General features: G+C 28.6%; 1 protein-coding gene across 10 annotated transcripts in view; it reads left to right on the top strand.

Moving 5' to 3' along the window:
• Window positions 1-16,165, top strand: part of LOC106463825 (ankyrin-2-like) — a 253,624-nt gene that overhangs the window by 17,821 nt on the left and 219,638 nt on the right. For all 10 annotated transcript variants that reach the window (XM_013923893.2, XM_013923894.2, XM_013923895.2 and 7 more), the window contains exons 5-16: window positions 1,311-1,496; window positions 2,085-2,183; window positions 2,504-2,602; window positions 3,133-3,231; window positions 4,530-4,628; window positions 5,170-5,367; window positions 5,759-5,956; window positions 6,291-6,488; window positions 7,547-7,645; window positions 9,704-9,901; window positions 10,241-10,339; window positions 10,995-11,192. In XM_013923893.2, the coding sequence (XP_013779347.1) occupies window positions 1,311-1,496; window positions 2,085-2,183; window positions 2,504-2,602; window positions 3,133-3,231; window positions 4,530-4,628; window positions 5,170-5,367; window positions 5,759-5,956; window positions 6,291-6,488; window positions 7,547-7,645; window positions 9,704-9,901; window positions 10,241-10,339; window positions 10,995-11,192 (1,770 nt within the window). The remainder of the gene's footprint in view (window positions 1-1,310; window positions 1,497-2,084; window positions 2,184-2,503; window positions 2,603-3,132; window positions 3,232-4,529; window positions 4,629-5,169; window positions 5,368-5,758; window positions 5,957-6,290; window positions 6,489-7,546; window positions 7,646-9,703; window positions 9,902-10,240; window positions 10,340-10,994; window positions 11,193-16,165) is intronic.

The following is a 16,165-nucleotide window of genomic DNA, read 5'->3' on the forward strand; positions in this document are numbered from 1 at the left end:
TTTTGAAGTGTAATAGTAGCAAAAGGTTTGATTATATTGTTTTACATATAAAATTCAGTAAAGTTTTACCAAAAATGATAAGAAAACAAGAAGATAAAGGTATATATATGGTAACTGTTAGAACAGCATTCTGAAATTACTTTAGTTATCAAGTCGTTATATTGTTATACTCAAATTTTGTAGTACAAGGTTTATTTCATTATTTAATTTTTCTGCAAGTCTTTTTAATAAAATTTTGGTTATTCTGGAAAAAATGTTGCTGAGGTTGAGAGTATATGCACGATCTCAAAATAGTATACTTTTATTAAGGTTGTCCTTCCAGTGATACTACCAGTTTCTCAAGAATAATTGGGTTTTTGGTTTAAGATGTTTGGTAAACATACTGTGAAAATTCAGGATTTTAACCTTGATTAGGAAAATGTTAACTTTATAGCTGTATAAACATTGTATATAGCTATATATACAAGTCCATGTAGTTTATAGGAATATATGTTTTAGATAGTGCAATTAAAATTCCTTAACACAAAATAATAAAAACAATTATAATGTTCATTTAAGTTTATGAACTAAAAGAAATACCTGTTGTAACAATTAGTAAGTTTTCTGGATGCTTCCAGTCAATGGTTTATAAGATAAAACATCAAATATGTTTAAAAGTTAAGGTGATGCATGTGTTTTTGTGAATTAAGTCAGAGCAACGTTCAGTTTTCTTTTCATCTGTAGCCCAAAGCACTGTTATGTTATCACACAAACACACATATTATCATACATTTTTTACATATATCTATATATATATGAAGTAGCCATGAATTATAAAGATGAATAATTAATAGTTGCTCAATATTTTGCCCCTACAAATTTCATGAGTATGGATTATTTTTATAAACAAAAAGTAACTGTAACATTGTTTAAATAATATTGAAACAAAGTTAATTGGGATGTTTAAATCAAATGATAATTAGTAATAATGATGAAGCTTAAACCAGAATTAGGATGTTTGGTTCATGACTTATTGAGTGATAATATTTTATCGTATATTTTAACACTAACAATATTCAGTGGTAGGTTCAGATACTGTTTCGTAGTTGTGAATATTTTAATCTTATTTCATTTTAACTTCTTAAGGTTTTTATACAGATATCATGTCTTTTTTTATACTAGTTATAATTTATCATATAAAATTTATTGTTGGTGAAATTATTTTAATAGAATTTTATTTGAAGATGTAAGCTAGTGCTTTTAAAATTATGTGCATATATTTTATCTATTTTGCTTTGAATAATATATAGGTATGTTTTTTTACTCCGTAGGATGGCTTTACCCCCCTTGCTGTAGCTCTCCAGCAAGGTCATGACAAAGTTGTAGCAGTTTTACTAGAAAATGATGCCAAAGGAAGAGTTCGTCTCCCTGCCCTCCACATTGCTGCAAAGAAAGATGATTGTAAGGCAGCTGCTCTACTTCTTCAGAATGATCATAACCCAGATGTTACTTCAAAGGTATAGAATTTAAACATATTGTAACAGTTTCATGTATTGAAAATTACCTGATATACAAAATACAGACATATTTAGAAGAAATACAGAATTGTGAGACTGTACTGTAACAAAACTTAAGTACACCTAATTTAAACTTGACCAGTTTGTAATTACTAATGTAAGGTTAAATTTAAAATACAGAAACCTTGAGTAGATTTTATTTTATACTTCTGATTTGTCATATGCACATTGCTATTTTTACTTTATGCTTGAGATTTCACATATAGTGAATCCATGAAGTAGTATTATTTTCAACATACTGCTATTCCAAACGTTTAGAGTGTATAATTATATTCATATTGGCTACTAATTTAGAATATATGTAGGACTATTAGTATTGAGAAAAATACTAGATAAAAACTAAAATGTCATTTTTTTCTTATACTTACTAGAAAGGATGTATGAAGTTTGTTCATGTGTTTTCTGTAATGTAATTGTATATTGTTTGAAATATTTGTTTTGATAATTTAAAAAAAAATAGCTTTTAATATGTGAAAGACTGTTAACGTATAGCTAAAGAGCAAATACACATATTTATAAAATTTTCAGAGTGGTTTTACTCCGCTACACATTGCAGCCCATTATGGCAATGACAATATTGGCCGCCTTCTACTTGAGAAGGGTGCTGAAATAAACTACGCTGCTAAGGTAATTCTATTCTTTAATTTAAGTTAATATTGTCTGTAAATCTTTTAGATTTTGGTTATATGATATGTGATGAGGAAATATGTATTTGAAATTAAATATTTGAAATATAAATATGTTTGTCCCTTATAATTAGATATGAAAATAGGATTTATTAGTTTGAGTTGTAAGAGATATGATAATTGTTGATATTTTGGGACTATGAAAGTTTAAAATAACAAATTTCAGCAATTTAATCCTGCAGTTTGACTTATAATTGTTAGCAGAGAAGTACTCTAATATAAATAATTGTTAAAGTAATTCTTTATGTTTCTGTTTCCTAGCATCAAATAACTCCTCTCCACGTAGCATCAAAATGGGGTAAAGCAAACATGGCAACCTTGCTTTTAGACAAAGGGGCTAAAATTGATGCATTTACTAGGGTAAGTAGGAATCAGTAGTTCATGTCTGCTGCTGTAAGAATAAGTTAATATTTCTTCATTTCTCTGTGAGTTCTTGTGCTAATCATCCACAGTTGTTTTGTTGTTGATGTAAGTGTGAGAAAAAAATAAAGAAAAATATAATTTGAGAGATAAAATCAAGTACAGTTCAGTATCTGGAAAAACACTGAAAATATATAAATGATGTGTGTGTGTGTGTATATATATATATATATCTTGCAATATTATTAACAGGTAAAGTTAGATTGGGTTAGTGTTTTAAATGATGAACAAGCATTGGTGTGACACTGTACTTAATGCTAAATTGTTTTGTAAGTCGAATTTTAAGAAAAACATTGGTTTTAAAACCTTTTCAAAGAAATGAGGACTTTTAAATTATTATCATTTTTTTAGAACAGTTTTGAAATTTTGATAGAAGGAGTATGAAATATAAAAGATTGAGAAAAATGTGGAAGTGTTTAATGTGGTAGGATATTGAAAATGCTCTGAAGTAAAATATTTTTGTTTTGCAGGATGGTCTTACACCTCTACACTGTGCTGCTCGCAGTGGTCATGATCATGTTGTAGATTTGTTGCTTGAAAAAGGTGCCCCTATTACAGCCAAAACGAAGGTGCACAGAAAGTTACTAAATTTCAATATTTTATATTACTTGGTTTTTGTTTTCTGTTTTTTAATTTAAGGTGAAATCTATTAAGTACAAATATTAATACATTAAAAAAAGTCTTATAAATGTTTTTTTAGAATGTCAAAGAGCTGTTATTATATAAGGTTTATGTGCAGTAAAACATAACTCTGATTAGAGTTGGAATAAACATACATTAAAATGGATGGAAGAAAACTAAAAGGAGGAACCATATTACTTATCTATTGCATTTGACTTTCTTTAGATAAAGAGTATTAAGCATAAGAAGAGAGTATTGATAGAAAGTTATGTAGCAAATTGTTTACTATGTTATGTGTACCATAACAATTAACTGTCCTCAACAGGTAAAGAATAGAAACAACTTTATATAACTTTGTAAATGTGAATCTGGTAATATGTAACAAAATACTAATAATTTTGAAAAAGACATTTTCAGTAGGTGTTGGAGTTTGAAGTATATTGTCAACTATAGTCTGTAAGACAGTGACAGAAATTTACACTTTTACCAGCCATAAATTGCTGTTATAACAATGTTAAGGTCCCTCTTTTACGTATCTGTTTCTTTCCCTCTTCACCAGCTTTACAGCTCATGCTGTCATTAATCACTGTTTGAGTGATGTCTTGCTCTTTTATTTTTTATATATATTTTTTTGTATAGTACTTATATTTGAAGTAATATATATTAGTTAACAACTAACTGTTTCTCTGTCTTTATTTTTATTCTATCTTTATTGTAGTAATTATTTTGACAACTATATTGAGTTAGTTTTATTCCTATTTATGATATGATTTGTTGATTTTTTATTCATAATCCAGATTAAGAGTTATATTTTGGTTACACATTCAATGTGATACTGAAAATGGTCTTATATTGTTATAAACAATTTGTAAATTACTAAAATTTCTTCTGTTGGTACACTGGCTAATGCATATTGTTTTTAGTAAACCATGATTTTTAATATATACTGGCTTAAAAGTTTCTAGAGTTTAATGATAACATACGTTATGATTAAAATGTTTAACTAATTAAATGGTTAACTTTAAAAATATGGAATAATGAAAGATTTTTCTTTAGTGAATAATAATGATTCGGCTGCTTTTGGGCTAACACTTTATAGCTTCAAAGATTTGTCATTGATGTTAAAAAATCATTTATCTTTTGTAAAAGTGTGTGATATTCTTTCCTATTTGTACACTAAGTAGGCTTTGTTTTCTTTAAATGGACTTGGATTTGAATATATAAATTAGGATTTTCATTTTTTCAGAATGGTCTTGCTCCTCTTCACATGGCATCTCAAGGTGACCATGTAGATGGAGCTAGGATTTTGTTGTATCATAAAGCTCCTGTAGATGATGTCACAGTTGTAAGTAAAATGCAAAAATAAATCAATTTTTGTCAGTAGATTTTACCCTTGGTAATTGTATTAACATCACATGTCTCAATTTTATAAAAACAAATAAGTACATCTTTTAGGTTATGCCTCATAAATATATATACCATTCTAAGAAAATATAATTATTTTTTCAAGAGATAGCGTGAGTTTATTAAATTATTCTTCAAAGTAGAATAAAAATAAAATCTACAGATACCTGTTCACTTAGTCTGCTATATAAAATTTTAAACATTTTCATGCTTTTCCTGATAGCATTAAAATCAGGTAATTTTTATTTTAAAAAAAAGTATAGTGTATATAGAGTACACTTACAATTTTATACATAAAATACTAGGGAAGACACTAAAAGAAACAACAAATGAAAATCAGAATGACTAAAATGTAAAATAGATAACTTTTGTAAAAAACATAATTATCAAAATATTTTAACTTACTTGATTTTTGCAACATAAAAATAAAATGAATTATTATGTTTTTCTATGTTATTTAATGAAAATTATTATTTTTTCAGGACTATCTTACAGCTTTACATGTAGCTGCTCACTGTGGTCATGTTAGAGTGGCCAAACTTCTTCTTGATCGTAAAGCTGACCCTAATGCAAGAGCTCTGAATGGTTTCACTCCACTTCACATTGCATGTAAAAAAAACAGAATTAAAGTAGTTGAACTGCTCTTGAAACATGGAGCTTCTATTGAAGCTAGAACAGAGGTGTGTTTCAGGGCTTGATAGCTAATTCTGAATTTCCTCAATAATTTGTTTAATAACTTAGGAAGCTAGCATGCCATGAGTTAAAAACATTCAGTCAGCAAAAACTAAAAAAATTAAAGTTTAATCTAGCATTTGAAGATCTAATTCTGATGAATTAAAAACATATTTATATTTTGATTTTGATTTATACTAATAAATCCAAAATTTTATAATGACTAATACAGAGACACTTATGTGGGTAATAAAATGTTGTAAATGTTTTAGAAGTTACAGAAGTAATCAACGAGAAGAACTATATTACATTTTCAGTATATTAAACAAGAAGTTTTGTTTTCCCAAGTTCTATATTTTTTAAAGAATATATATGGATGCATGAACTTTATTTTTTTAGTCTGGTCTTACACCGCTTCATGTGGCTGCTTTTATGGGAAATATGAACATTGTTATCTTCTTGATTCAACATGGAGCCGATCCAGATATTCCAACTGTCCGAGGAGAAACTCCGATCCATCTGGCTGCAAGAGCTAATCAAGCTGATATAATTCGCATCCTTTTAAGAAATGGAGCTCGTGTGGATGCTAAAGCTAGAGCAAGTTCTTTGCCATTTTTTTAAATTAAAAAAAATAAGCTTCTATTTTTTATATGCAATAAAAATTGTGTTTTTTCCAGTATTTGTGCCCATTTTTTAAAAACTAATGTGAATTATATGCTTGTATTTTTGTTGGTGTATTTCTTTGATTTTTTGTGTAATTTTGGAATAAATAAAAAAAAAATATTCACATAAGTAATAAAATGACTGTTTTTCTATAGTTTATTCAGTTGTGCAGTTTTTTGCTGGTCATATGATGTTTTTACACCAGTTTTCCTGAAATTTCTTTTCTTGATGTGAGTGTATTTGTATAATTGTTTTTTTTTTTTTATAGGAACATCAGACTCCCTTGCACATTGCTGCTCGACTTGGTAACGTGGACATTGTGAGTTTGCTGATCCAACATGGGGCAGCAGTGGATGCTACAACCAAAGATATGTACACAGCTCTTCACATTGCAGCTAAAGAAGGACAGGAAGAGGTGGCTTCTGTTTTGTTAGACAATGGAGCTTCACTCACTGCAACTACCAAGGTATGGTTTGTGTTTTTTATTAGAGAACTTTGTTCAAATTTTGTATTTGCTAACCAATGAATCATCAGAGTCTTTTAAGTACATTGACTTCCATCATCTGAGGTTCTCCAAACTACTACAAAATCGGTACTTGTTGGCATGCTAATGAAACGGTGAATTGCTTATATATATGTACATATGTTTCATTGCATTTATATTTAAATACCCTTAATGCCTGCAATCAAACAGTGAACTTTAATATTATGTAGCTTCTTGTATGATGTGAACGAACTTAACAAGGTCCTAAGTGTAGGAGTTAAAGCACTATATGACAGATTTCTTTTGCTTTAAATAGTTTCACATATAAGGGAAATTCAATCAAACATACAAACAGTGTTTCCCCAACAGTCATACTACTTTCATCAATTCCTCAATTTATAGTACCTCTAGTGACAAGATTTTAATATTAAAATTTTTTAATATTATTGGTTAAAACCTGAACCTAATGCTAAGAAACTCAAGCTAGTAACTGTTAACTTCTAAATTTTCAAGAAGGTATTTGGAAATTTGTAAAGTAATGTTTTCTTAATATCTTTGCATCTGTATGCAGTATCTAAATCAAAAGTAAAACTGTACATGCTGGTATTGACATAACTTTTTCCAGAAAGCTAAATTCTGACTTTGATAATTCATTATATTTATTAAATGGAAATATAGAAACTTTGAGAAAAATTATAATAGGCTTTTAAATTTTTGTTTTACAGTGTCAAATTTCCTGTTTCAGTTAATACCTTTTTGAACATCATGACTGAACAGATTAAAAATTAATGTTCTGTTAATGTAAGGTAAATATATGTGCAGTTTCAAAATGATTGAAATGCATTAACTAATACTTCTGTACTTAAATGTAATGTATTTGTTGTTGATCTTCTTTGTATGTTCTTATTTGATAATGTTTTTTTGGGTTTGAGGTTCAGTAATATCTTATTGACATAAATGTCAAGTCATGTTCCTATGTGGTTCAGTAACAACTATAGCTTCTTAAACTTTGATTATGTTTGTCTCTTTTAAACTTGCAGAAAGGCTTTACTCCTCTTCACTTAGCTGCTAAGTATGGAAATATTAAAGTTGCAAGACTTTTACTCCAGAAAGATGCTCCAGTTGATGCACAGGGAAAGGTAAACCCATTTTTTTTTTTTTTACTTTAAAATAAGTATATTTCTGTGCTTATATTTTTTGGAACTTTTAACTCAATATGTAAATTGAAGTCATTTATTCAACACCAATTTTACATCAAGTAACACAGCGGGTTGAATACATTACATTAAAATGATTTTGAATATGCAAATCAGCAAGTCATGTGACAACTACAGCTGATATAAAGACACAGGAGAATGAAATGTATTGGAACTACATTTTTTACATTGTTTGCCATTTAATAGGTAGTTGATGCCACCAGAAATTTTTGCATTGAAAAGGGTTGTTACATATAAGTCATACTCCAGGTGTATCAAGCAAAGTATGGCATCTTGTAACAGCTGAGAATCCATGATTACAAAGCTCAATGGTAAAATTCATTCATCTGTCCCAGGAAATAGTATGTAACATAATCAAGAAGGAAACGCAACACAAATTATTTGTACACAAGCTGCTTCTATGACATATCAGTTCAACTGTCACATACTTCAAGGATCTGGAGAATAAAATGAGTATTCAACTATACATACATTTCCATATGAAGACATAACAGTCAAGTTGTTGGATACAGAGCCTATGGATTTTTATGTGATTGAACTATTGAAATGGATGCTGGAATGTATGGCCCTTGTGCAATAGATGGATTACGAAAAGTCTGTAAGGAGAAGTGATGTGCTTTATACATTGCAGCCTTATGATGGAACCTTTTACAGTAATTATGCTGCAACTACTATCAAGATACATGGCCATCAGACAGAACATGGACTAATGATGTGGCAAGGCTCCAAAATTTATTTACTGTCCTAACAATGTAGACTTAAATCATGCTATAGATCTAAATTACTGAATCCTAAAGTTTGTGATTGTAGAGCTGATTCTCTCTCTCTCTTTTTCTTTAGTTTTTTGGTGTTAGAATGTATTTTTTAGAAATATAAAAAGTAGTTACAGGAACTATAATTTAGAATGGACTTAGGCTGTGTTTAAACTTGCATTTGTAATGTTACAGTACAGCTTAAACTGTTCAAGGAAAGCTGTGTGTTCGATATTACAGTGCATACAAATAAATGAAATAGATATCAACTAAAAATTGGTCCAATGAGGTTATTATTTTTATTTATTTAATCAGTGTAGTTACAGTATTTAAGATTAGTAGCTATAACATCTTGGTTACTGATGGAGTAGACAAAAGGTTAAGAAGTTTATTAGTTAATTAAAGAAGAAATGTATGATCAGTTTTTGATAGAGGACTCCATAAAAAATCAAAAATTGCTGACTTTTATTTGCTATTTAGGGTATATGGCCAAATTCTATATTCAAAAGATTTATAATTAATGTTTTATGTACTCTGTTTTATAGAATCTAAAAAAATAGGAATTAAATTGCTGCTGTTGTAAGAACATAAACTAAACAGATATTATTGTAATTGTTACTAGACAACATGAAGAAAAGAGATTTATGTCAGTGATTTCAATGTTGAAATTTAACCACAAATAATATATATATACATATATGAAAATATTGTAACCCTCCAAAATAGCACCCTACCAATAAAATTGTGTCCAGTATTAAATATTAACCCATTTATAGTGTTAAACTGGTTATTAGGAAACTAACTTTAACTTATATTAGAACTTAAGTTTAAAAAGTAGTGATGTGTTAGTATTTAAATTCTATTGTACAAGCATTTCAACTATTTTTTTCTTTGTTTTGTGATAGAATAGAATGTTTTTGATATTTTTTCATCATATTCTGTGGTCCATGTTTGACTGCATAATTAAAATCGTAAAACATTCCTTTTTTTGTATTTGGAAATAAGTACATATGTTCACTGGAATCATGAAAAACAGAACATCAAAATACTATCTAATTCTTGTACTTCATAATGAAACTGTAAAATTGAATTATAAATGCTAAAAATTAATACATTTACACAAAATGGTTTATAATGTAGCTTAAAAGAGTGGCTTAGGTTTAATTTTAGGGAAGATTTGGAAAATGTTACGTTAGTGATATATAGATTGCTATGTTTTGTGATCTAGAACGGTGTAACACCACTCCATGTTGCAGCACATTATGATCATGTCAATGTAGCACTGCTGTTGCTTGACAAAGGAGCATCCCCTCATGCTACTGCAAAGAATGGTTATACCCCTCTCCATATTGCTGCTAAAAAGAGTCAGATGGATATTGCAACAACTCTTTTGGAATATGGAGCTAAAGCAAATTCTGAATCTAAAGTAAGAAATTTTTCAAAAGTTTAATAATATTGTTTTTACAAGAAAGAGTACTGAAATAGACAATACTGTTTTTTTTTTGTTTTATATATTTTTGGGCTTTCATGGGCAAAATTTTCTTTACATTCTGAATTAATTTTGTTGTTGAAACCTAGTTTTTTATTACTGAAACTGCATAATAGTAATAAATTTGAAAAAAAAGGTACATATAATAATAAAAAACTTATTTCAGCCAGCACTTTGCCATTGCAGCTTTAGTTTTGTACTTGAGATTAAAATTATAGTAATGTGTTTTAACACCCAAAGATATTTTCTTCTTACTTATTTTTGTATATTTTTCAGGCAGGTTTCACTCCTCTTCATTTAGCTGCTCAGGAAGGCCACACAGACATGACAACGCTGTTGATTGAGCACCGAGCTGATGTAAACATGAAAGCTAAAGTAGGAATTTGTTTAATTTTTACTATCTAATCCTCCTAAATGTCTGTACATTAAATAAAAAATATATGTTAATACTGTTTGGTATATTAATACATGCATTCATGACTTAGAGGTCTGATTTGATTATGACATGGTTAGATAGGTGTGTCATGTTGTTCAATATGTGCATTTGTGTCATCAAGACTTAGAGCTTTCTTCAGAAGAGAACCAGTCTGTATACTTATGTTTGAGTGTAGGAAGATATACGATGTTGAATGAATGTTTTACTTTGTAACATAGCTTGTTACCTCAAATGTAAAAGTTCAGTTAATAGAACTGGTGTCATTCTGAGAACATTAGTGTTAGTTCTAAGTAAGTGTTTATTAATCTACAAAGGATATGCTTTATTAAATGTTTATAGAAGAGAAAGATTTGTGACTTATTTTCCAAAGACTGTAAATAGACAATATCATGATTTTAGAATTTTAGTAGAAGTTATATCATTAGTGTTACTGTTTTTTTACCTGATAATAGTTATTAAAAGAAATCAATAACATTAAAAATCTGTTGGAGTCCCAGTGTTAGTTGTTTCTACAAGTTTCAAACATTCTAAAGATTTTCTTGTTTTTAAGCACTAGTACAGATCATTAATGTGTTTGAATTATTGTACATTTAGAATGGTCTTACTCCACTTCATCTTTGTGGCCAAGAGGATCATGTGAACGTAGCAGCAATTTTAGTAAAGAATGATGCTGAGATTGATCCAGAAACTAATGCAGGGTACACTCCATTGCATGTTGCGTGTCACTTTGGTCAAGTCAACATGGTTAGGTTCCTGCTCCAGCATGCATCTAATGTTAACTCTATTACTTCGGTAAGTCTGCAGAGTTGAGGAGAAAAGTTAATAATGCATATTCAGCTTATTTAAGAATTAGAAAAAATTTTAAGAACATTTTCATGATCAAGTAAATTGTTATTATTTTTTGAATGTAGGTAAATAAGAGAGTACATTTTTCACTGTCACTTGTTAGTACATAATTCCAAGATAGGCTAAGGTAGAAATAGCACATTGGATGTGGTGCTGCTGTACAGTATGGTTGTTATTTTGGCTGCTACAGTGTTAGTGAGAAAAGAAAGGAGCAAGTGGACAAGAATAATGGAGGTGGAGAGGTTTAGAAGATGTATTTTATATGAATCAGTTAGTTTAGTGTTTACTTATTTCAGGTTACAATCCAACAAAAATAATCATAAAATAATAATATTTTTAAAACATAGACTTAGTTGATAAATCTTTACAAAAATTATTCAAATTGAAATTACAATATCTATATATATTTATATATATATCTAGAAACTAAATTATTTTTTTTATGCCACTGCCACTAACAGATTACAACAGGGTATGCACAAATTATGAAACTCCCGGAAAGTCTTGAAATTTTTCAGTACTGGGAATCTTGGTAAATCAGTAATTTTTATCAGGAGGTTCTGGGAAAGTCTTTACTCTCAAATCTCCAATTTTTATTAACAACAAGACATACCATTGTTTTTATTTCAATTTCTTGAAACAATCTCTGGAAGTTGTGAAAACACTGACTTGACAACATTGATTAGTTAACAGGCTTTGAATTATGTAACTCCATCTGCAACCAAACAGTTACTTTGTGAGTATTATTGAAATGATGATGTTAGCATAAAGTTAGCTAAAGATGCATTTGATGGGAATCTAAGAACAGGATAAAGAGCATGGATATTTCAGAAGTTTTCTAATTCCATAAACATTTCAATAATAATTAACAATGTTTGTAGTAAAGCCCAAGTTCTTCATCAGTTATGGCTTAAAATGTATTAATAAAAATATAGAGAAATGCAATTTGAAGTTGCAACAATATAGTAGCATGAGTGTCATAAGCTTAACTGCTATGCATGAAATAGTCAAATATTTACATTAAAAAAAGAGACAGTCATATTTTACCTGGTTAAGTCACCCATTCTTCATACAGTGATTGATCTAGGCTGGGAAATTGTGAATGATATTTTGAGACCCATTACTAAATATTTTGGAGACAGTTTTCTATTTTTAAAGAACAATCATAACTTTAAATGCAGGATTGTGGTGTGTATTTTTGTATTATTTTGTCTCATTTTCTTTTTAGTTTTTGTTTCTGATCTAAAAAGAATAAAATTCTTAAAAAAACTGGGTCATGGTTTTACTTGTAATCATAATACCCTTTTATGATTGATACACATGACAGCACCCTTGATAGCAAATACAATTATTCAGAACAATTATTGTTTAAACTTTGTTTTAAAATGTGTGTTATTCTACAAGAAAACTTAAGCTAAACACCACATGGAACACAATGTTTCTAGTTCTTTGGAAAGTTCTTTGTTAAGTGGAAAAGCAGCAGTATATGGAGAAAATATTTAAAAATAATGAAATGTAATTGTGTGGGAAATTCGTGAGTTATACAGCATTGTTAAAGCACACAACAATATGATAATATTCTCAATAACAATATTAGTATGTATATTTGCTTTCTTGGCTTGGTTGACATGGTTATGCACATGATGTCTGTTCAACTAATCAGGGTCAAATTGACTTATTGTCCTATTGTCATTTTGAAATAATGTGTTCAATAAATATTGTTTGGTTTTGGTTACACACTGGATGAGTTTTTAGCTCCATATAAGGCATGGTGTTTGAAAGAAAGACATAAGGCTATATTATTACTGTTATTAAACATTTGAGGACTATAAATGAAGAAAATCTTTTTTGTGTGTTTTTTTCGGTTGTGCTCAGTCATTTAGATTTTCGTTTTACAGCTTGTTTCATAGTCTCTGTTTGCTTAGATAAGTGTTTATCGATAGCTCAGGTGTTAGTCAAAGTATGCTAATTGGCTGCTAGAACACCAACAGAATATTTACCTTACACAGTGCAAAGTACACCTATAAATAAGGTGGAAGTGTTAATATTTTTTAATTTTTACTTGCATTTCACTGTATGAGAAATTTGATATTATTATTAAATTTTACATGGTTTTGTTTAATACTTACTACTAGAATCTTAATATTCTTATAATTGTTATTTGATACATAGTATCAAATAAATGGTGGACAATGTGATGAGTTTTACATTGGAAAACCCCATAGACAAGATCCCATGTTAAAGAATGTAGCAAACCTTCATCCCATGGTTATGAACATGTTTATTTTAACCTGACTATGCTGAAATTATCAATAGAGAAAAAAATATAAACTGCTGCAAAATATAGGAAGTATTATTAATTAAATAGCTTGAACCTAAAATTAATATTAATATTCAGGTATACAGTTGTACCTTTTTTTAACCTCTGTTTTAAACTTGTAAGGTTGAATTGTTGTATATTTATGTTTTATCTTTTTTATTTTTAAAGTGAATTTATAACATTGTATAATCAGACTGAATTAATTAATTGAAAATGCCTGACATATATTAGAATTATGGTTGGAACATGTATGTTACTGTTTAAGGTGTTTGAAGCTTTTTTGTCGTAGAATTTTTCGACAATTATAAGAATATTAATATTCTAATAGTAGGTAATACACAATACTGTGTAAAATCTAAAATAAAATACTTTGAATCACTATTTTGGAACAACATTAATAGATTTGAATACAATTTCCAACACTTTCAAGTGTGCTCTTCAATCCAGCAGTTTTTAAAGAGAAACACACACACTGTTTATTCTGTAACAGAAGTTCCAAGTTCCATAATGGCATGTGATATCAGAAAGTAGTTCAACTTAAATTGACTTTTTTGACAGTTTTTCTTTTAATATAATTTCTAGTTTTGTATGTTAGTTTGGCTGATTTCCAGCTGATTTTTTGATCAAGATTCCTCTTTTGTAGAAAAATAGCATTAATTTGTTTTCCCATTTTCAATATCTTTTTCATGTTCTGCAGGTCTTGTTAAGCTCAACCAATCAAATACCAAAGTATTTAACCACTAGTTTTCATGTTATTTAGATTATGAGTTGAGTCATACCTGATGATGCCAGGTTAACCTGGTGAAATGTTGCAACCATAGATATTATACTCTGTGTATCAAATATTAAATAAGTTTTAAGTAGAATGGACTCTGTTGGTCAAAGATGAAGCTCTCTCATCATATTCCTTTGTGTGAAAACAATAATCAGCTTATATGTCATAACTAATGCAAATTTTGATTTTTGTTTTCAGATTGCTCTAAAAAATATTAATGTTTGTAAATTTCCTGAACTTTGTATGAGCATAATACAGTACTCTATAGTCCTATATGAAAAAAACATATTGGTTTTGAATTAAATAACCCTAATTTGACCATATAAGTTGAATACTTGAATACAAGTGTTGTTTTATTGATTTTATCTAATCACTGTTTTACAGCTTCAGTTGTCATGGTGTGATATAATTGCTTGTATATCAGCTTCAAGATGTAATAGACTAGTGATCTACATACTAAATAAAAGCTGTTTTTCTGTTCTTTTCAATTGTGTAATTAGACCATTATGGTTTCCAGTTCAGAAGTGATTCATGAAGAGTTCTGAATAAAGTGATAAATGCTTAGCTTGGTGATATGTTGCTGGAAGAAATGATGTTTGTGAACAACTTACACAGTTACAGTTCTGATTTATTTTTAAAGCTTGCTTTATTAGTTTTTGTTTCATTTGAATTATGATATTGTAATATGATAGGAAGAGAAATGTTTTTTCTTGGAGCAAGGTAAGGTAGGCTTAGTTAAATCATTTTGTTCTTGACTGTATCAGGTTTTGATTCACTAAAACATAGTGTAATTACATATACTGTTTTTCAAATTAAAACAAAGATAACATTTACAGTTTTATAAAATAAAAACTTCATAGGAAAGTTTTACAACAGTATAGGAAGACATAAAAACTGGTAATTTAAGTCTACAACAAAGATAGGAATTTTTAATTGTTTCTTAAAAAGAACACATTACAATGAAATCTTTTCAAATGTTCAAAGCTGTGAATTCATGAATATATTCATGTAAAAAATATAAGATATTTCCAGAAGGTATATAATTTGTACAATGTAATTCTGAAGTTCCAAACTATTTTATCCATTTATTTTATTTTATAATGCAATAAAACAAATCATACAGTAGTTATGTAAATAATATGATTACTTTTTAAAGTAGAACACAAAGTGAAATTTGAAAATATATGGTTTAAAAGAGTACTTTTTATAGTAACTTATCATGAATATCAGACATATGTCACTATATACCATCAGTTCATTTGCAGGCCTCGAATATTGTTGATGTAGTTGGATTCACCATGTATTATATGATTGAATGTAATTTTTTTGTGAAAGAGAATCTACAATTAATATAATACAAATTACAAGTGAATTATTAAAGTCACTGTGAAAGAAGATAGAATTATGTGATCGGTTATTTTGCCACATAACTCTTATTAGAATCCACTATCTTTATTATGAAGTGCTAGTGAAATTACATGAAAACTAGATTTCCAGTTGCTATGGGTAATTAAGAAACTCAAATGACAAGTTCATGTGGATTATATCTCAAGCATTTTGGTCCTTAAAATATTTAACTTGGAACTATGCATTGCCCTCCTGAGAAGACTTAGTATTCTTTGACTTTCAATTTAGTGCCAACACTCATTACCTGGAAAAATTCATAGTTACAGTTAATGGTAGGAAAATGTATGCTTACTGAGCCATAGGTGAACAACAAAATGTGAAACATAATTCAAAAATATTATATTACAAAGAAGCATTTCTAAGGAAAAGTGTGAAATTTAGAGTTTACAATAAATTTTTACATACTAATATAATGAA

The sequence above is a fragment of the Limulus polyphemus genome, unplaced genomic scaffold (assembly GCF_000517525.1).
Source record: "Limulus polyphemus unplaced genomic scaffold, Limulus_polyphemus-2.1.2 Scaffold1493, whole genome shotgun sequence".
In the NCBI taxonomy this organism is placed as follows: Eukaryota; Metazoa; Arthropoda; class Merostomata; order Xiphosura; family Limulidae; genus Limulus; species Limulus polyphemus.